Below are 19,577 nucleotides of genomic sequence, written 5' to 3'. Positions count from 1 at the left end.
CGGCCAGTAGTAGCCGAGGGCTGATTTCCCAAAACGGTCGCCGTTTGCCAAGACGTTGAAGCTGCGCCCTCTCTCGTACTGCAATCCGCATCTGTATTTGACAACCGTCTTCAATGTCTTCAACCACACTTGGGCCAATTCATCTTTTACTTGATAAACGTAATGGAAGACGAGGTGATATCAACTCCTTCTTACCGCATTTTCCGAGACAAACATGGAATCCCGCAATTTGATCCGAAGAGAGGAACGCGCGCTCTAAAAGACGCACTTGTATACAGCTTCCCAACCCTTGAGACTGAGTTGCAGTTGATGCAAGCAGCACTTCAGAGATTTTTTGACTCCGAGAAAAGAGGAAGTGGCAATTTCGTCTGCGAATTACCAGAAAACAATTTGCAGGCAAGTTTGGTGGTGAGGAAGGGAGATGAGATTGCCCCGTTGCCTACCGCTGGCGCGTTCTTGAAGAGCTGGAAAGTGGCTCTTGCACCACAAAGATCCAGAGGGTCGTCAAGAACCCCATCACTTACGTCTCGAGCAACTTCGAGGTCAAGAGCATCGTCGAGATGTTCGACACCTAGTTTGGCTCCGGAGCCTAATTTCGAGGTCGGTGGCACTATGTCAACATGGCAGCTGTGTAATGGCGAGGCAATTGAGAAAAAGAAGAGACAGCCGTATGATCCTGTCAAACGGAGAAAAGTCGCGGAGAATCGAGGAAATGCTTGCGATAAGCATCGCTCTCAAAAATCGACTGTAAGTACCCATTCATCCTTGGCATTTCCATTTCCACCTTTGCACATGAGAGTCTTCCTATACATGTAATTTTCGATTCCAGGAGGCTGCGATTTCGTTCTGAAAGGGTTCAAAAAAACATCATTGAACGCATAGCTAATCATCAACGTAGTGCGACCCACAGACATGCCCCCAGAACAAGCTTTATTCAAGAATCTCTGGTCAACAGAAGGTGCCTGATATCACTGATGTTTCCCAAGGGGCCTTGATGGGAGCCAGTGAACCATCAATTGATTTAATGGGTGCAAACTTTGATTTCAGTGCCATGGAAGACCTCCCTTGGCTTGCAGCGGAGGACAACAGCTCGCTGCTGGACCTCAGCTCGTCCATTACTACTGCTGGTTCTGCATCTTGGACTGATAGCCCGCTCGGTAGCGACACCTCCCTTCAATCTTATCTGTCAAATCCAATTGAGGATACACCAATCTTGTCTGCGACTGCTCTGTTGCACACAATTCACTCTTCAAAGCCCACCAATTCGAACGTGCTTGTAAGCGAGCAATCTTCAACCTCCACAACCAATGCAGCCAAAAGCTCAGAAAGCTCGCTATGGCCCAATATTGATGAAAGCCCAACTGGAGTTGAGTGTGGGGAGAACCCATTCATGGGCTGGGCCGACAAACGAGCACATCAGACCATCGAAGAGTATGGCTGGGTCTTGTCTCATGTCAGTCAGCTTTGAAGTGCTTCAGCGGGAGGGCATTCCCTGTTGAGGAATCTCTTTCGATCGAGACATATGTATACTCACATAAGTGTCATACACGACGCACGTTGCGGGCTCTCGTCGAGGCAACCGGAACAGCAAGTGACAACATTCATCTAATCTCCTTGCAGAGGTCGTATTACCCCAAACGGACGCAGCCCCTACGTAAGAGCTGCGGGTGTTATCCGTCTTTGGGACGTTAGCCAAGATACATTGAGCCAGCATCACGTATTGAACCCCGGTGATTCTGAGTTCGTGGCGTAGTCACATAGACCCTGCCACCGACTTATTTCGAACCTGCAGATATACATGCGTGGGTTTAGATCTCCCGCTCACATATCCCGCCTGTGGTGGAATTATTATCGCTGGACGGATAGACGATGGTCAAGTGGAAATGTGCGTGGAAAGCCTCGTTCATGACGACGAGTTGGAATGTAAAGTTCAACAGGCGCCTAGAGTACATCAGCACCCTCATGAGGCAGGTCAAAAGCCGGAAAAATCGATGCATATCCACGTGCAGCGTTAAAGCAAAAGACTAAAGAGGAGGAAAACTTAAATCATAGGCAACTCCAACTGGCGAACTTGGTAGACACAGGCATATGCCTGGTCTCGCTATACATGGAGAAATCAATCGATGTTGTTTTGCGACGATATTCATAACTCTATTTGCTTCTTACGAAGTCAAATCTTGAGTCTCATCGAATAACACGTATTGAGCTAGGATTGTAAGATTATGTTTTCATCGAACGTAAAGTTTTGGAATTCGCTTAGGATTTTCCAAGCTTAGGCCATAGTGTAACGATTTAATTGGAAAGATAAAGTAATCTCTCGAGCCAATACGTATATGATGATTGCTTCTTTGTTTTTGGCATCCTCGCTTCTGACTCTCTGGGCCCTTGAAAAGGGGCAGGAAGGGGGTCCATTTTCACATGCATGGTGGGGTCCGGCACGAACCGTTTACTACTTTACGTCATGGCCAACCGCATCTTCCGACACAGCGTTTCACTAAGGAACATAGGTTGTATTTCTTATTATTTCTTCTACTGTTCGCATTTTGTATTGCCATTTATTTCTGGCTGAATTATAACAACCGTTTTAGTCAATTCAATTGAGCAATCAGCAGGATGGTGAACCCTTTATACCATCCGCTTCTATTTTTGTATCAGATATGGCAATTCTTAATTGACAAATTGCTCTCGCCAACTCCACCACCAGTAAACAATGAGCTTGGCCGTCCAAAGATTGCAATTATCGGTGCGGGTTTAACCGGTGTCTCTGCCGCTGCTCATTGTGTTGGCCATGGATTCGATGTTCAGATATTTGAGGCTGGTCCTAAGGAACATCTAGGCGGAATTTGGAGCGTAAGACCACATATCTTATTCTGATCGAAATTTTATAGCTAACTATGTCTTAGAAAGTCAACAACACAAGCGGTCTTCAGATCCATTCAGTTATGTACCGATTCCATCCCTCCGTGAGATGGAGTGGTGGCTACCCAAACCGTCAACAAATTGTTTCTCAAATTACTCAACTATGGAAGCGATATGGTCTGGAATCTAAGACCAAATTCAACACGAAAGTCGAGAAGGTTTATCAAGATGAGAAGGGTCGCTGGATTATCAACAATACTGCGGAAGGACGATTCGAGGGTATCATTGCCGCCGTAGGAACTTGTGGAGATGCTAAGATGCCACATCTTCCAGCGCAAGAAAAATTCAAGGGGGAAATCTACCACTCGAGTAATCTTACTGGTAAGCAGGCAAAAGGCAAGACTATGATCATTGTTGGAGGTGGTGCAAGCGCTGTCGAAGCACTGGAATTCGCTACTCACGAGGAAGCGGACAAGGTTTATATTCTTGCTAGAAGCGATAAATGGATCATTCCAAGAAATCCTATCATCGATGGTCTACTATCATTCAACATCTTTGGTGGAGAGACGATATTTTCCTGGATCCCAGAACTCCTTCTACGGAAGTTCTTCTACCGTGATCTCGAAGATCTCGCGCCAACAGACAAAGGTCTCTTCACTGGCACACCAATGGTAAATTCCGATGTCATGGATAAAATTCGATCTGGAAAAGCAGAGTGGCTACGAGGAGATATCAGGGGGTTTTCAGAAGAAGGGATCAGATTCAACAAACGTGCGAAAGGAGTACCACCTGGTGGCCCAGGAAGAGAAACGCTGATTAGAGGCGACATCGTCGTTATGGCTACCGGTTATGAGAGACCATCACTTAACTTCCTTCCCGAAGACAATTTCAAAGATCCATATACACCACCAAACTGGTATCTCCAGACCTTCCCTCCAAACCACCCAAGTATCTGCTGCAACAATTGGTAAAGTCCCTTTCCTCTCGTTAATCAAGTCTACTAACAATTCCTAGCACCTACGTAAACGCCATCGGCACAGTCGGCAACTGGCACATCGGAATCTACACCCGCATCCTCCTCATGTTCCTCTCCGACCCCTTGACACGCCCCCGTCCCTTCTGGATGGAACGCTGGATCGACATGACTCGATTCCTCAAGAAGTTTGCACCGACCGGTGCGTTTGATTTCTTCACCTACCTGGAATTGATCTGGTGGTTTACGTTTTGTATCGCAATTAACCCGTTCCGATGGAAGTGGGCATTTTTCGTGTTTTTCGGCATTGGAACGACGTTGCCGAAGAAGGTTGTTGAGGCGGAGGATAGGTTGAGAGGCTCGCTGGGAATTAGGAATGGGGATAGTTATGATGTAGGGAAGAGCCTTTAGATGGGCGTGGGACTTAAGAGGTCTTGTTGGTGTGATTGCGTTTTAGGGTAAGAGAGGGGAGAAAATTGCTGGTAATGATTGCATGAGAATGTGTGTAATAATGATTGAATGTTCTAGAACCTGACTCAACTTCGAAGCGAAGGTAATATAGAATTGAAATTCAACCAAAAGCTTCAACACTCTCGATCTTCACAGGTTGTCAGCAACGTAACGAAAGTACTGGATATCTTAAAGACCCACTTAACGATAACAATACGTGCGGCTACGACGCAAGTATAATTGCGAGTCAACGTCATGATACTATGAATTTTGTCTATTATTTTGCCTATATTTGCCATTACATTCCTCCTTCTGGCCTGTCCTACCATGACCTGGTGTAAGCTGAGCTTCTAATGTTTCCCAAGTACCATTATACATATGACTTTTTTCGAAGTAGTTTGCTGTGAGAGTAAAAATGCCTGGTCTATATACTGAGATATTTTGCAGTGAAAGAACTGAAGATGAGTTTTTACTCGAAACAGGGAAAGAGTATAGGGAATATAATGCTGTTTATAGGGACGAATGTGGCTTTGAAAACAAAATTCGGGAAAAGCAAGTGTCCCAGCCCAAATAGGTGTAAAATTACTGCTTTTGGTATACGACAAAAACCCGGATTTTAAATTTTTTAGAAAAGACGATTAATTTCGAGGTCGAAAGTTTATTTGTAAAAAATCGTGACTTTGTACCTATTTGAACTGGGTCACTTGCTTTGCCCGACTCTAAGCCGGGGGCGCAAGAGAAGGACCCACCGACTATTAATAGTCTCTTTAACGATGCTTTTAGAGAGAAAAAAATATACGCCAAATATGTTTCTAGCAAATGTTCTAGAAAACGACCAAATGCATGTCATGAATTTCTATCAGTATTCCTCCCTAACTCTAATGAAACCGATGTTTGAAAAATGGCAGTTTACATGTCGTGTGTTCATCAATCTTCCTTGTCACCCTTTGAAGATCCACCTGCACCTTTCTTACCATCTTGTGGAGAAACGTTTCCATCTTTCTTGTTGCTCTTTGGAGAAACACTTCCATCTTTCTTGCCACTTTGTGGAGAAACGCCTGCACCTTTATCTTTGTCAGAAGTCTTTTGAACTTGCCCTGGCTCAGACTCCGGTACGCCACCTCCTTCTTTAATGATTTGATGTACGGCGTCCATGTTTTTAATATTACTTGGCTCCCTGTTCGGCTATATGTCGATAAACCTTTTATCAGTATAGAAAATGTATAGAATCACAGAGGACAAATGAGGAAATGTTGCGCAAGGAGGGGGAGGAACAGACCTTTTTAAGTGATTTCTTCATCGCGCTAAGCGCAATTGCCTTTTGCTCCTTTGAAAGTGTTTTGTAATACTTGATAACATCCGCATCACTATTGAGACTACTAGCTGGGGAAGAATTTCCAATACTGCCTGAGTCATCGGAATCTCCAGTATTTGTATTGAGGGGTGCCAGCGGGGGGTTTCCTTTTTGGGAGGGGCTAGCGGCGGTTACCACAGATGCTAACACAGCTAAAAAGAGGGAGAGGTGATTGAATCGCATGACGGTGGGCCAGGAATAAGAGAATAAGATAAGAGAGAATTGCAAGGGCAAGGAATCGCAAGCAGGAAAAAGACGAAGTAGACAAGATTAACGCGAGTACTGACGACGGATCTGAGGGTGACAATATGCTGCTCTTGGTATTAGGTGGGGGTGAATTGGGAGTTGCTGGTGTTGTTGATAGTGATACTGATGTTCTCGATGTCATTGCGTATCCGTTCTGGGGAAGACCCAAATGTTTATATAGATGAGCGACAAGTAAGGGAGGGTCAGTTGGACATTAAATAATGAGCAAACACTTGACCATGCGTGCCAAAGCAACCTGGAGGAAGGGAGATGGAGGATGAAGTGGGGCTAATGCAGGACGACGTTACGGTGTAGAGACAGCCCCAATTTTCTGTTGGATATTTGGTCAGGTGACCCAACAGCAGATTTGCGACACGCTGAGGCGGTGATTCTAGAGCGTACCGGAAGACTGTCATCCACCATCGGCCATCATATTGTAGGTAATACTACTAGACTGAGCCTTCCCGTCTATTTCTCCTTGATTCCAGTCAAGATCACGACAAAAATCGAGGTTTCTATAGCTTATGAGTGCCATTTGTCGTATAATATGTCCTTTGCTAGGTACACAGTAGTGGTAAATAGCCAGTACATCAGCAGCCAGCTAGTACTGACATCCTAGACCTAGATTATATGATATTTTCTAATAAGGAAACATTATGTCTAACACCGAGAAAAGATTCCAGCTCGGGAACGAGATCATGTTGGGCAATGCTGCGGTGGGATTCTCCAACGAAGCCCAAAATAGTATGTTGGAAACCAACAATACACGACTGCGTAAAGTCCATGCAGACATTTACACCAGATGATCTTCTTTCGTGCCTCTAGTTCCTCATGGAATTCTTCTTGGGCAACTTCAGGAGCTGGAAGGAATAGGCTACGAATTATCTATATCTATTCATGTTTGGTAGGCGCATCATCTCCTCATTAGTTCCCTAGTCGGCCGAGGCGAGTTGGTGGCGCCAGGCCGGTTGATAAATCTTTAAATATTATAGGCCATTGCGAATGAGAATCCTGGATGTTCAATGGATCTGTGTACGTCACTAGCATTCCAACTAAGGGACCGGTGACTAGAGGAGCGTCCCTCGAAACCCAACGAGTATTCTTACTGATTGCTATTAAAGTCGGGCTCGTCTCTATTTAATAGCTCCTCATATCTACTTATCCACAAAACCATCAACCCATCCGTCTTCTATCAAAGTCTCAGCTCTACGCAACATTTACTTCTCATTTCAATCTATCTATTTTTGTCACTATTTCCCCCTCCCTCCCTCTCTTGTTTTTCTTTCCCCATCCCACTACTCTTTATTTCTCTTTTAGTTTCATTCGAAACTCAAGCGTATACACGCAATGTGGCACATCGCTGAGCTTGGGTGCATTCTGCTAGGATTAAATCTCGCCAACGCTCTTCTTCTAGATCAGTCTTGCTACAACGGTGGGTCTCTTCCATGTCAATCTTTTTCTGCATCCGATCTACTCTAATAACTCTTCCACGTAGCCAAATATCAAATCACGAAGGGCGGCAATACTATCAACCTGATAGAGCAAGCATTTGAGAACGTGCGTAAAAACCTTGTTGGTATGGTCGCTGATCTGAAAAAACCATTTCCGTCAGAGAAAGACCTGAAGACCTTAGCCTTGAAAACAGTAACTGGCTCTGCTACTTCTATGAGTCCACACTTTGCTCTCCACTTTATGAATCTCTTTCAAGGCGAGGGATCGACTAAGCTGGATCATGCTGGTTTGAAAGTTGTGAAGAGAGACGGTACAGGTATTTCGAGATCTTGATGATATTGTTTAACTATAGGCCCTCACTGACCAAGTTTCCCTTGTAGCGGGTGCCGAAGCTCTACTGCGGCATTTTGGCCAAGTTGCAAGATTTCCCAACTCCGATCCGGATAAGCCATGGCCAGCGAATATAGCCGACACAGAAACTGTTCGTATCATTTTCTACAATCCAGTCTATCCACAGAGTTGCCCTGACTTACACATCTTTAATTTCTTTAGATTGTTTATTGTGATGTTAGCAGATTCGCAGGAAAACTCGATGTAGCAACAAAAGAGTATAAGCATGCAATTAATGGGGAAGAGGATCTTTTGGACGAAGACTTCTACGACGACTGTATAGAAGATCCACAAATTATGGACTTTGAAACAAAGGCTTTCACGGCGGGACGTTCGGCCGCTGCGGCCGCTATGTGGCCTAATCTTCGTAACAATATGCAGCTCTGTCCACAGTGGCTTCGAGTCCTCCTGGCCAAAGGAGGCATCAACAATTTTGAGCAAAAGCGCTATTATGGACAACTCGCCATACAGAACCAGCTTCTTCCTGACTATCCATGGCCACAGGTCAAACCGGTCACACCTCAGAAAAAGGGTTTGAGAGGAAATCCTCAGGAGCATATTTCTATGCATGATGGCATTTGGCTGGAGCACACTCTTTTCCACGAAGTAAGTGGAGTCACCTTGTATTCTCTATGTCTTTTGAAAGACCAGCAGAAATCTTCCCTAAGTGATATGGCTAAACTGTCTTTCTACAGCTGACACACACTGGTTGGTGGGAGGCACAAGTTCCAACAAGTCCTGGAGGAACAGCTGGAGCACATATCGAACCTCTTGATGACCTACCGGGTGCAAAGAGCGCGCAGACATCTCCAGGCGGGACCGTGACTCCTGCTTTGCGGCTTCGGGCGTATGGATGGGACAATGCAGTTGAATGGCACGTGGCACAAAATGCCAACAACTGGGCCTATCTACTCGACGGTTGGTTTGTGATGAACAAGTTGCCGGTACCTATGGCAATTGATACGCTTGGAGAGCTTATTCTTGAAAAGTTTATTAAAAAGGTGGACCCAAAAACCAAGAAGATTCTCACTGCTAAGGAGCGGATAGAGGCGTTTACCGCCTCGAAACAGAACACTGGTCAATCAGGAGGGTCACAGGCGAAGCCCATAATAAATCCTAGAGGTCTAAGACAACGTAACATTTTCGGGTGGCAATATTAAAAAGAGGAGAATACGCTAGACATGGTTATTACAGTGTCCCTTATTATGTTCAATCGTAACTATGTGTATATAAATATTCTGAAAAGATGCTATTAGTCCTATTCAAACTCTGGCTAGTTTGGCCAAGGTTTCTATTTATCTTTCATAGCGCTTTTATTCTACCCGTTAATATCCTAGTTATTCCGAACAAAGCTAAAATTAACCCAGTTCTCGACTCATCGAGTCTTTCTAGACCTCCAGAACGTTGAGTTATTGAAAGACTGTAAAGTGTCACGGAGTATTACACTCTTTCGGATCACTCTTTACTACAATAAACGATATAATGAACAGCCATCTTTCCCTATGAAGCGCCGGCTGTCAAATACTGCATTGTGCCTCTAAGCCTTGCCTGTATTCAATCTAGTATAAGCTACATACTGGGCGTCATATCAGGGTAGACAAGTCTTTTAATTTCAGCAGATGAATCTATGATCATTAATTCATGAATTTTCCCGTTCCCTAGCTAAATAAATAAAATGTGCACTAGAAAGAGCCCCGGGTTTTCCCATCTCGCCTCCTTTATATTTTTATTAAGCACCAACAGAGAGGATATAACCGCCATCCACAGCAACGGTCTGTCCATTCAAGTACTGATTGGTCGCCGCAAAGAGTACCGCACCAGCCATATCCCTATCATGACCTGGTCTTTTCGCTGGCACCTTCGCATACTTCTCCTTCTCGATCTCACTCTTCTGATCAGGTCCACTCTCATTCGCAGTCATCTCGCTAGGGAACACTCCTGGAGCAATACTGTTGACACGAATCTTGATCTCGTTCGTAGCGATTTCATATGCTAGCATCTTGGTGAGGTGGATGGCTGCTGCCTTGGATGCATTGTAGCCGAAGTGGTGTTGGGAGCTCTGGACGATGCCGGAGATGGAGGTGATGTTGATGATGGTTCCGGACCAGCCGTATTGTTTCTCGGTAGCTTTCGCGAGCATTGGTAGGAATGCTGCACTGACGAAGAACAATGGTGGGACGTTTGTTCTGTATGTGTTGTTCCAGTCGTCCAATGTGCTGCTTTCGTCATCGAAGAGGTTCTTCTTCATCTCCTCCGCAGACTTGCTCTCGGTTTGCTGTGTGTTTCCCGAGATACCAGCGTTGTTGATCAGGATATCTAGGTGGTCTTCTTTCGACTCGATCTCCTTTACAAGACGAGCAATTTCGTCTTTTGAGCTAATGTCTGCGGTGATACCAATGATCTGGCCCGCGATGTCCTTGCCGTGTGCGGAAATGGCGGCATCGAGCTTGTCTTGTGTACGTCCGACGATATAGACTTTAGCCCCATTGACGGCCTATTTTGGTTAGTCGGAACGAGGAGAGAGTGAGGTATGTAATTTACCAGCGCCTGTGTAGCCATAAGACCAATTCCAGAACCACCTCCTGTGACAAGGGCAACCTAATCATGTTAACAGAACATCCATTATGGGAAACGATAAACGCTTACCTTGCCCTTCACACTGAAGACATTCTCGAGGAGAAAGTGCTGGTTTGATTCTGACATGTTTGCTGAAGGTGTAGTTGTGAAGTGTCTCTGATGTTGTTGTAAACGGTTTATGGAAGTTGAAGAAGTCGAGGGCATATGAGGTTTTGACTGAGCAGCAACGGAGAGGAAACTCCTTGAAGTAATAGAGAATAGCGACCGTGACGTCACTGGACGCAGGCACGCAGAGACTGGTGTTCTGAGGTACATAATAGAATGCTTCCGAGCAAATGAGAAAATGGAAGATGGATGAGAGAAGACGCGATTCGAAAGGATGGTGGATTTACTCTGGATTAGTACCATATCCAGCTTACATCTCGCACTTACATGATGCGGTGGATTCTGAACAAGGGCTAGCCAAATCGAAATGGCGCAAGATGATGCTCCAGCCGCGTTCTCGAAAGTTACGACCCCGCCGTTTGTTTGTCACGGTGTTTTATCAAATTGCATCCATGATGATCGATTTCGTATGACGGCTTGTTTCTCGCGGACGTCAGAGGTGCATAAGGGAGATACCTCCGATGTCACGTGCTGGCAATTAAGCGAAGTGGCAAACACGCCCCCTTTTTCTTGTCAGGAACCTGAGGTGTATTGCTGACGAGCTAAGTTCTTGGACAGGTAAAATCCCAAACCACATAAGAAATCCTGTCCTGGTTTTCGCACCACAATCTATTTCAAACACCACTGTATAGAGTACCTTTTTCTTGACAACTGCTTCTGAGTTCCATCTAGTTTATTTTCTGACGGAACATCTAAAGTGCTTTTCCTAGGGCACCGAGTTGAACGGGAACGCCCTAAGGAAGTTAGTCACATACTAGACGGTCGCAGTACGGAATACAAACCTTGGGAGAAGGAGCGATGATCACTTGTCCACCTTCTTGCAGAGTCACAAAGGAAACATCCTTGACCTCGCGGTGAGTTGTGGTAGTCTTACCACCACCAGCTCCGAAACGGATACCAAAGATGCTGAAGCCGCCACCAGCACCGACGGAGGTCTTTGCATCTTGAATGAAGCTGTAGATGCTGTTATAGGTTCCAGTATCGCTGACGGTGATAGTGAGGCCAACTTCAGTGCCAATGAGGAGACGTTGAAGACGGACTTTTCCTGCCAGAGTATTCTTGCCAAGCGGTGGTGGAAGTAGGTTTGGATAGGTGGTTCGGACACCCCCAACATCCCAGAAACCAGCCCCAACGTTGAAGACTTGAAGGCCTTTCATGGTGAGCTTGAGCGAGACCGAGGTACTGAATCTCTCTGTCCACTATCTCATGAATTAGTAGCTATTTGAAGGTTTATGCATGGGGGGAATATACCTGGTTGAAGACAGTAGTGTCGGTCGTGCTTCCTTTGTTGGCGCTGATGAGGCCCCAGAAGACGCTTGCTCCAACTACACGGACATAATCAGTACCAAGTTCAACGTTATCTGGGTTTTCTGATTGTGTCTGTCTTTGACATATTTTGGTAGGCTCCGTGACTCTCGTAGGAGACGGCAACAAAACCTGACGCGGATGGACATGACTTAGTAAATCGCTGCCAACAGGACGAGGTTTCAGCGTAGCTTCTGCTAGTAATGCCCCGCCCGTCTCGACAGCAACAGAGACAGGCGTGGCTACGGGCTGAAATCTCGTCGCAACAGGATCTTCATGGAGACGAGTGAGAAGTGTCACACGCGTAAAGGGCACCCCATCCGCCAATGTAGGCTTGTGACTCAACATTGGGGGATCGGGGAGAATAGAAGGTAGATGACAGGCTAAAAGGGGAGAGCGAAGTAATGAATAAGCAAAAGGGTGGAAAGCAAAGCATGGTAGACTTACTGTTTGAGACGGATGTTGTATGTCCTGTAGTCAACCCGTTAGCTGGTGATCTCGGGGCTCAGTTCTTCAGATGCCAGGCAATCTTACCTAGACTTGACCAATCCTTTCCATTAACATTGTTCATATTCCAATTGTAGACGGTGTTCACCGGGCCGGTGTAATTGATCCAAGCATCACATACTTCTTCAAAACCTGGTACAGTCATGTTAACATTAGGATACTTGTTTGGGATTTCATGGCGATATGCTGAGTGTAATTCGGTCATATTTGACACTTGAAATTTGTCTCAGGGATCTGAGTCTGGATGGAGTTTGGACAAAAGGGTGCTGGAATGGATGTACATACCTCCTGACAAAGAATATGCTGGCTTATAGATAAGTCCATCAGTGATTTGATTGGCCTGGAATGGGCTGATCTTGACGTTATAAGTGCCTGCCGCACCATAAACCCCCATGTTGTACCTAAATAATGGGGTTAGACATTTGTATGCACTAAAATTAGAGCCAACTTACCCTGGTACTGAAGAAAGCTCCTCGCCAGCATTGTTGACGATCTTGTCTCTTTGAGATGAAAGAGTGGAGAATTGAGCACCATAAACTGAAGCTTCATAGTTTTGCAGAGCTGTATTGGCAGTGTTTCTCTGTCTTTGTAATGAGGTGTACAGCGGATCCTTAGCAGTGACCCAAGCGCCGAATGATTGATGGAGTGCTTGTGCGCGAACATCGGCCTTGATGAAGGAGTTAGTTACCTGCTAAGTAGCGCTCACATGAAGAAAGAAAATATTTTTGAGTGACAAAGTGAAATTCAGGAATCGTCACACATTCAATTCAGTAATTTAACCGCTCTGGCCATATCGCAGTTTTGAATTGATATTTCCCCACAAAGTATTCAATAACACAGTGACGCGTATCAAGATGTATTTACGGACTTACCAAGTACTTTCCGTAAGCAATATTGCTTTGAGTGTCGAATTTATCCTGAGCAACTGCCAAAGCGTCCGTCAAGGTCTGTATTTGGGTGAGTTGCGCGGTTGTGGGCGGAGCAGTCCCCAAGTTCACACTTTGAAGATATCTGTGAAGTTTAGTCATTCGACTTTTGAAGTGAGAGATAGACTATACTGACGTATACAAACTGTCGACATATGAAGCCCCAGCATTATCGAGCAATGGCTCATTGACGTTTTGCAAGCCATCAGCTAAGGAGAACAGATCAAAGTTCGTGACTGAGTCTGGGCATGGTGTTCCTCCTCGAACGGCAGCCAAATTAGGTGGCGTAACATAAATGAAGTCCTTTCCAGGTGAAAGAGGGACTCCTGCCGTCAACTGTTGCTGGACGAAAGTACCGTATGCTCGCCACGCAAGGAGACGTGCATCAGCTTCCGGGATGAATTGAGCCTCAAGCGAAGTGAGGAAGCTCAACAGGACAAGAAGGTTTGGCGAGTTTGACTTCATTTTGGCGTTCGAGATTGAGCTAGGCTTTATTTGATGAAACGCGGTCGTTGGGCTAAGAAGAATTTCCAAAGACGGGAATGATCGTCCTTATATATTCAAATGCCACCCGCTTGATTGCTAGGCAGCCCACTTTTCACCTTTCCTGTTCCCAGCCTTCAGAATCTCATCAGCATACTGTCTCTACATCCAGCTGAGTAGAGTAGTTTCAGCCATTTCATGCCCGCTCCCGTGTCGATTCGGCGTAGAGTAGACGCCAATTGTGACGATTAGCAATATCATAGGCTCATGAGCTCACATACAATTTGGATGGTCTGGTACACGGCTTTCCATTCTGTTTAGGTATGCTTCCGAGCGGATGTTGTTACTACATTAATGTGATGAATCGGAGCGCCTCGCGAAGGCGTGTCGAGGCTGAGAGCTAGGCAATAACAAGCACTCTAGGACAGTAATGAGGGTAAAGCTCGTAAGGTGGATGACCAGTATTGGCTCGTTGTCCATGGCGGTCAGAGATGGAATTCCCGAAGGCTATATTTAACCGGCGGAAGAGAAGAAAACTGTTTATGAACTCTCCTGGTGGCCATACGTGCGATATCGTGGTCCTCGAGACTCGTCTCAGCTGTGATGTGGACCGAACCACGATCAACTTGGGTAATGTCTAGTGGGATAAGACCGACGCTTAGCTGTATTGGAACGCGTTCGAAGAAAACTGATGAGTTGCCAAGCTTCCTAAAAGGCAAAAACTGAGGGCACAGATTCTTCAGCCTTGTTGATGTGCAACTCATGATTCCCAAAGGTCCGATAGTGTATACGAACTGAAGCGAAAGAACCGGGGATATGTATCGATCCGCTCTGTTGGTCCGAGTTTTGAGTAGCTGCTCATATTCAATATTCATTACACATTTTTGGAAATTTCTGCACAACTCATATGGAAATATGTACAGCAATTACTTAGGCTGAAGGCAACCAAACGTGCGGAAGACGTTTGGTAATTCGTACAATCATGCGTGTTACACTGAAAAGGGGAAAGCCACAAGAGAAGTAGAACCTCGACAGCCGTAGTAAATTATCCCCATAGTCAGAAGAAAAGAAGCTAACAGCATAAAGAAAATGTCTTGGTAGTACAAAGTACTAATAGCTACCACAACGTTGCTGCAAGATCCGAACGGGTGCATTGCCAAGTGATGCGCTGCACTCGCCGAATGTTGTTCAAACGGTTTCTCGCTACCGTTGGAGAAAGTTTGAGCACATAGTGCTTGACCGAGTACCCATAGAAAATGCTGCTGTAGTTTTGGCTGCAAAGAAGATGCTCAATGTGAAGACATAAAGAAGCGACAGTTGGATAGATATCAAAGCCTTGATGGACTCGAATCAAGACGAAATCAGTTTGTGAGAATATGCTGAGCTTCGAGAGAATGACGAATTCTCTAAGGCGACCACTCGAATGCTGCCAGCTTTTAGATGCAAGGATGATCTGAGTGGTCGGCAGCTGACGATAATCTGGGGTTAGATCTCGTGGAGTGCTGATGAAATCGGAAGTGGCGTCTGGTCTGACCAGGAACAAAGGTTAAATGAACTGCATCTGCTTGGGTGAGGCGCGGTCATCGTCTATTTGGAAAACCACAGTAGAATACGAGGAGGAGCATGAAGCTACGATGTATGAGTGATGCCAATGTATGACAGGTCTTCCGAGCTAACTGTCGTCGGGGAAGCCTCGAAGAGCTGATGTTGATGTTGATGGCATGGTGACAACCGAATGAAAAGGAGACACCGGAGAAGGACAAACAAAAATGGAGTTTATTACTGTAATACAAGACTAAATCCGATGAGGAATGGTTAAAAGGGCGAAGAAATGCAGTTGATGACTCAGCATCCAGCTCGGACAATTGCAGACAGGGTTCGGTAATTACCCAGACAGAGCTGGAGCAGTCCTCCGGTTACAACGCAGGCAAGGTTCCTCCACATGGTATATGTTACGCTCCGAGAGTTGATTCCAAACATTTATAGGCTACCTTTACGATTACACACCGTGTTCAATAGGACCGAGTCGCCCTTTGCAACATGAAAAATTCTCTTCAATACTTGTAGGGTTAAGCGAAATCCGATAGTGGACGACAGGTCAACAAATCTTTCAGGGACTTGAAAGTAGCAAACTGCTTTGCTGTTGGAAGCGTAATGGATAGCTTGAATTGCACTATTGCTACCATTGCTGAACGAACAAGACGTTATTTTGGAAATGACTGACTCTCGTGCTTGAGTGAAAGCGAAAATGCTACACCCTTTGGCAGAGACAGACACCGAAGGACTTCCAAACAAGTGAGTAGGAGCACATTGTTTCGTGGACTTCAAATGGAGTCTTTGGAAGTTCGATGCCTAATAAACTATCGAGCATTCTCTTCTGCGACAGGATAACTACCTAGGGGTTTGGAAGTGCAAAATCAATTGCTATATCTTGAAAGCTCAAGCTGATGTATCACAAGCCAACGGCGTCGACAGTATCTATTGCAACATCACTAACATTGCCGAACTAACAGGACCATATTTCGGGAAACACTGGTATCTTATGCCCGAGTGAAAGTGAAAGTACTACACTCTTTGGCGAAGATAAAAGTCCGAAATCTCCGAAATATACGAGCATGAGACATTGATGTTCCAGGAGTGGAGTCTTAGAACTTCCAAGTTCAAAGGTTGAAGCTCGAGGATGTGTCGAGTCTTCTATTTCCTCGTCTGGATTACCTAGCCTCGAAGGAACACCACAAACAATGGCGCAGGTTCATTCACCTCCTTCTGCCGGAAAAGCAATAAGTGCGATCAAATGAGAGGAATCATGAGGGACCAAGGTATCAGTTATTCTCTCAGGCAAGATCTCAACAGTATTTTCAATCATACATTGCTGACAAGATGTGAATGATACACACCCCAGGAATCTCTTCACATCAGCACGACAACAACGAACCCTACGACACCATGAATCACACACCTCAAACACCAAACATAAAACCAACCTCAAACAACCTAGTATCACGCCATCAAAAACTCCGTTTCCAGCCAATTCTAAGATCATCCAAATCTTCACTCCAACCCTGAAGTTCAAAACCAATATCACACCAACCCTGACTCTCAATCCTCAACCCACCACCTCACAAAATGGGCATACCACTCTCCCGTCCCCACGACCCCGACCTAGAAGCTCAACACCTCCCCTCCCACCACGAAACCTCCCAATACCCCCCCTCTCACCCCTCCCAATATCCCCAACATCCCCAACAATACCCTTCATCCCACCACTCATCCCACACCCCCTCCCCCCCTTCCCCCCCCTTCCACCACCCCTCCCCATCCCCCCTCTCGCACCCGGCACCCCCCACCCAACCTCCTAAACTTCGATCCCCTCCAGCAAATGCCGCCGTGGCTGTTACATCCCGAACGACTAAGCGAACTAGCGTTGAATCTCGTACGGAACCATCCGGTATACCATATCCAGCGGGAGAATGCGATGAGGGATCCGGGGTCGCCGTTGTATTTGTGGAGGGATTATGAGGGATGGGAGGGGGAGGAGGATGAGGGGGAGGGGGTAGAGGATGGAGAGGATGGAAAGGTGGGGGGAGGTGAAAAGGTGGATGAGAGGAGAAGGGATGGGGGCTTTGAGAACTGAGAGGGAATTTGTAGCTAGATGTTAGAACCTGGTGGTGTTGAGAGGCTCGAAGAATTCAATCAAAATTTCGATCATGACCACCCGCATCCATTATACAAGCACCCTATCTAGGTTTCAAGGTGATTCTCTCTCGAGAATTCGGTATAAGAAGGAGATGACTTCATGCTACCATCGTAACCCAGTCTTCTCCAGCATTCTCACTTGGAAAACCGATCAAATCAGAAAAGGACACAAGCGCTCTGGCCCATAGCCCACACCGACCCTTTTCTCACACTTGTAAATAATCCTTCGGCCACTGCCTCTCCCTAGTCCACTCATACACATAACTTTTACCAATCCCACCTGAAATCCCTTTCCCTGACCCCGTCTGTTAGTCAAAGACTTCATAGTGTTACTCACAAACCCACGACAAAAATTAATAATCAGTTAACCCACAAGCAGCAGACCACAGAATCCAGATTCGCAGTGAACATCTCGGCTACTGCAGGTTTTCATAACCAGATTCTCCGAGGCGATGGTGCTGTCTTGCTTGCTGTGTTCATGGCTTATAGGCTTTGAGGTTTTACTTGATGTATTTCGATATAAATCGAAAGACACATGATATCCAGTCGTACAGGTAAGCAATAATTCTAAGTTCTAAGCAACCTTTGATGCAATATTTGGGCCACTCACTGTTCCCTTTGCCTTTCCGTCCTTCTCGGCTATTGGGTAGTCGCTGAACTTGGTGTGAAGCATCTGAGGTGTGGTATAACTGACTCTTCGAATCTCAGGGCACATTACCACTATTGATCAAGTATCCAAACCGGAGGGATTGTAATCAGCGAGATAGCGGATGAAATTGTTCAAAGGAAAATTAATACTTTCGGGTTACCATAACAGAAAGAACACCACCCCCAACCCTACTTCCAATAATAAGTAACCTGTTCCGTCCCCAACACCTCATCCTTAATCGTCTCCACCCTCCCCCCTCCCGCCGCCCCCGCACAAACAACCAACGGCATAAAATGTTCCTCACCCCCCTTCGGATGCGCCTCCCACGCCCCCGTCCACTCCCTCCATCGCTCCAACGCTTTCCCTCTCTCCTCCTCCCCTACAATACCCATCGTCTCCGTCAATTTCTCACTCCACTCCTTATTCCTAGCCAAAAACGCCGGTTTGCTGATCTCCCCCGAGAACATGAGACGCAAGTTGTGGAAGGACGGCATGCCGGAGCCGAGGATAGCAATATTCTGGTCGCGGAGGGGGGCGAGAGCGCGGCCAAGTGCGAAGTGTGAGGGCGCGGACATGGAGGCGAGGACGGCGAGTTGGATTATGGGGATGTTGGCTGCGGGGTTGATTAGTTTCATGGGGACGAAGACGCCGTGGTCCCAGCCTGATGGTTGTCAGTATTCGAAAGACTTCGGGAGTCGAAAAACATACCACGTTCTTCGTTGAGTTCTGGTTGGAAGCCCGCGCCTCTCAATGTATCTGCGACAAGTTTCGCAATCTCTGGACTTCCGGGGGCGTCGTACTTGATTTGGTACGACTCTGGTGGGAATCCGCCATAGTCATAGAGTAATTTTGGCGTCTTGCCGCTGGATATGGTAGGGACTCGCTCGCTCCAATGTGCAGTAACCAAGACAATGGCCTTGGGAGCAGCATCCGTTCCTAAACCCAAGACCTTGGGAAGTTTAGTAGTCATGGACTGGATGAGATCTTTGTGTCCAGGATCATTGAGCAAAGGCATAGGACCGCCGCCATGGCAAACAGAGATGACAGGCGCGCGAGCCATGGTGCTGAAATTAGAAGAGAAGAGTGGTTGTTGCAACAGTTTCGCGGCAGACAGAAAAGAGGTTGTTAAGTTGCGGAATTGCATCAGGGTTGATGGATAATTGAAGAGGAATGGACATGTATAGGAAACAAAGAAAGTTGAAGACACGCCTACATGATTCGAGCAATATTTACCTGTTAGTGAATAGGTTGGAAGTTATGTAACACGATGGAGGTTGATGGAACGGGATTATCAGATATTCTGAGTCAGCCGAGGTTCGTGCAGCCATATATCGGCACCCCACCGGCTCCCTCTTTATATTTGCAGCCGGAGGAGCCCAACGTCAAACGTGAATCGTTCACTCTAGAGTCTAGACTTTAATTACTCGTTGAAACGGAGGAATTTAGTTACCGCAGTACTGGCATAGCTTGAAGAGATAATCCTGAAAAGAAATGATTCATAGGTATCAAAATTGCTATGTCCAATACAAAATCTTCTTTTTTTCA

At 46.1% G+C, this 19,577-nt stretch overlaps 7 protein-coding genes across 7 annotated transcripts; 3 read left to right on the top strand and 4 right to left on the bottom strand.

Moving 5' to 3' along the window:
* Nucleotides 1–162: 162 nt before the first annotated feature.
* Nucleotides 163–1,753, top strand: GLAREA_12763 (uncharacterized protein; the record flags this gene model as incomplete). Its single annotated transcript, XM_008083544.1, has 3 exons — nucleotides 163–747; nucleotides 899–1,431; nucleotides 1,621–1,753. 3 exons carry the CDS (start codon nucleotides 163–165, stop codon nucleotides 1,751–1,753), a joined length of 1,251 nt encoding a protein of 416 aa, XP_008081735.1.
* Nucleotides 1,754–2,613: 860 nt separating this feature from the next.
* GLAREA_12762 (FAD/NAD(P)-binding protein) lies at nucleotides 2,614–4,243 on the top strand (the record flags this gene model as incomplete). Its single annotated transcript, XM_008083543.1, has 3 exons — nucleotides 2,614–2,850; nucleotides 2,904–3,826; nucleotides 3,874–4,243. 3 exons carry the CDS (start codon nucleotides 2,614–2,616, stop codon nucleotides 4,241–4,243), a joined length of 1,530 nt encoding a protein of 509 aa, XP_008081734.1.
* Nucleotides 4,244–5,209: 966 nt separating this feature from the next.
* On the bottom strand, nucleotides 5,210–5,819 carry GLAREA_12761 (uncharacterized protein; the record flags this gene model as incomplete). Its single annotated transcript, XM_008083542.1, has 2 exons — nucleotides 5,210–5,467; nucleotides 5,562–5,819. 2 exons carry the CDS (start codon nucleotides 5,817–5,819, stop codon nucleotides 5,210–5,212), a joined length of 516 nt encoding a protein of 171 aa, XP_008081733.1.
* A 1,410-nt stretch (nucleotides 5,820–7,229) lies between these two features.
* GLAREA_12760 (uncharacterized protein) lies at nucleotides 7,230–8,884 on the top strand (the record flags this gene model as incomplete). The annotated part of the gene is made up of 5 exons (XM_008083541.1): nucleotides 7,230–7,314; nucleotides 7,378–7,650; nucleotides 7,715–7,815; nucleotides 7,887–8,330; nucleotides 8,420–8,884. The coding sequence occupies 5 exons, from the start codon at nucleotides 7,230–7,232 to the stop codon at nucleotides 8,882–8,884; spliced, it is 1,368 nt and encodes a 455-aa protein (XP_008081732.1).
* A 569-nt stretch (nucleotides 8,885–9,453) lies between these two features.
* Nucleotides 9,454–10,427, bottom strand: GLAREA_12759 (NAD(P)-binding Rossmann-fold containing protein; the record flags this gene model as incomplete). The annotated part of the gene is made up of 3 exons (XM_008083540.1): nucleotides 9,454–10,218; nucleotides 10,266–10,322; nucleotides 10,371–10,427. 3 exons carry the CDS (start codon nucleotides 10,425–10,427, stop codon nucleotides 9,454–9,456), a joined length of 879 nt encoding a protein of 292 aa, XP_008081731.1.
* Nucleotides 10,428–11,158: 731 nt separating this feature from the next.
* On the bottom strand, nucleotides 11,159–13,669 carry GLAREA_12758 (uncharacterized protein; the record flags this gene model as incomplete). Its single annotated transcript, XM_008083539.1, has 9 exons — nucleotides 11,159–11,200; nucleotides 11,249–11,665; nucleotides 11,718–12,154; nucleotides 12,219–12,242; nucleotides 12,306–12,410; nucleotides 12,564–12,679; nucleotides 12,731–12,945; nucleotides 13,151–13,289; nucleotides 13,341–13,669. 9 exons carry the CDS (start codon nucleotides 13,667–13,669, stop codon nucleotides 11,159–11,161), a joined length of 1,824 nt encoding a protein of 607 aa, XP_008081730.1.
* A 4,551-nt stretch (nucleotides 13,670–18,220) lies between these two features.
* Nucleotides 18,221–19,092, bottom strand: GLAREA_12757 (LigB subunit of an aromatic-ring-opening dioxygenase LigAB; the record flags this gene model as incomplete). The annotated part of the gene is made up of 2 exons (XM_008083538.1): nucleotides 18,221–18,693; nucleotides 18,741–19,092. The coding sequence occupies 2 exons, from the start codon at nucleotides 19,090–19,092 to the stop codon at nucleotides 18,221–18,223; spliced, it is 825 nt and encodes a 274-aa protein (XP_008081729.1).
* Between the last annotated feature and the right edge of the window lie 485 nt (nucleotides 19,093–19,577).

This window comes from Glarea lozoyensis (genome assembly GCF_000409485.1).
Source record: "Glarea lozoyensis ATCC 20868 chromosome Unknown GLAREA19, whole genome shotgun sequence".
In the NCBI taxonomy this organism is placed as follows: Eukaryota; Fungi; Ascomycota; class Leotiomycetes; order Helotiales; family Helotiaceae; genus Glarea; species Glarea lozoyensis.
This window is presented reverse-complemented; position numbering and strand designations above follow the sequence as displayed.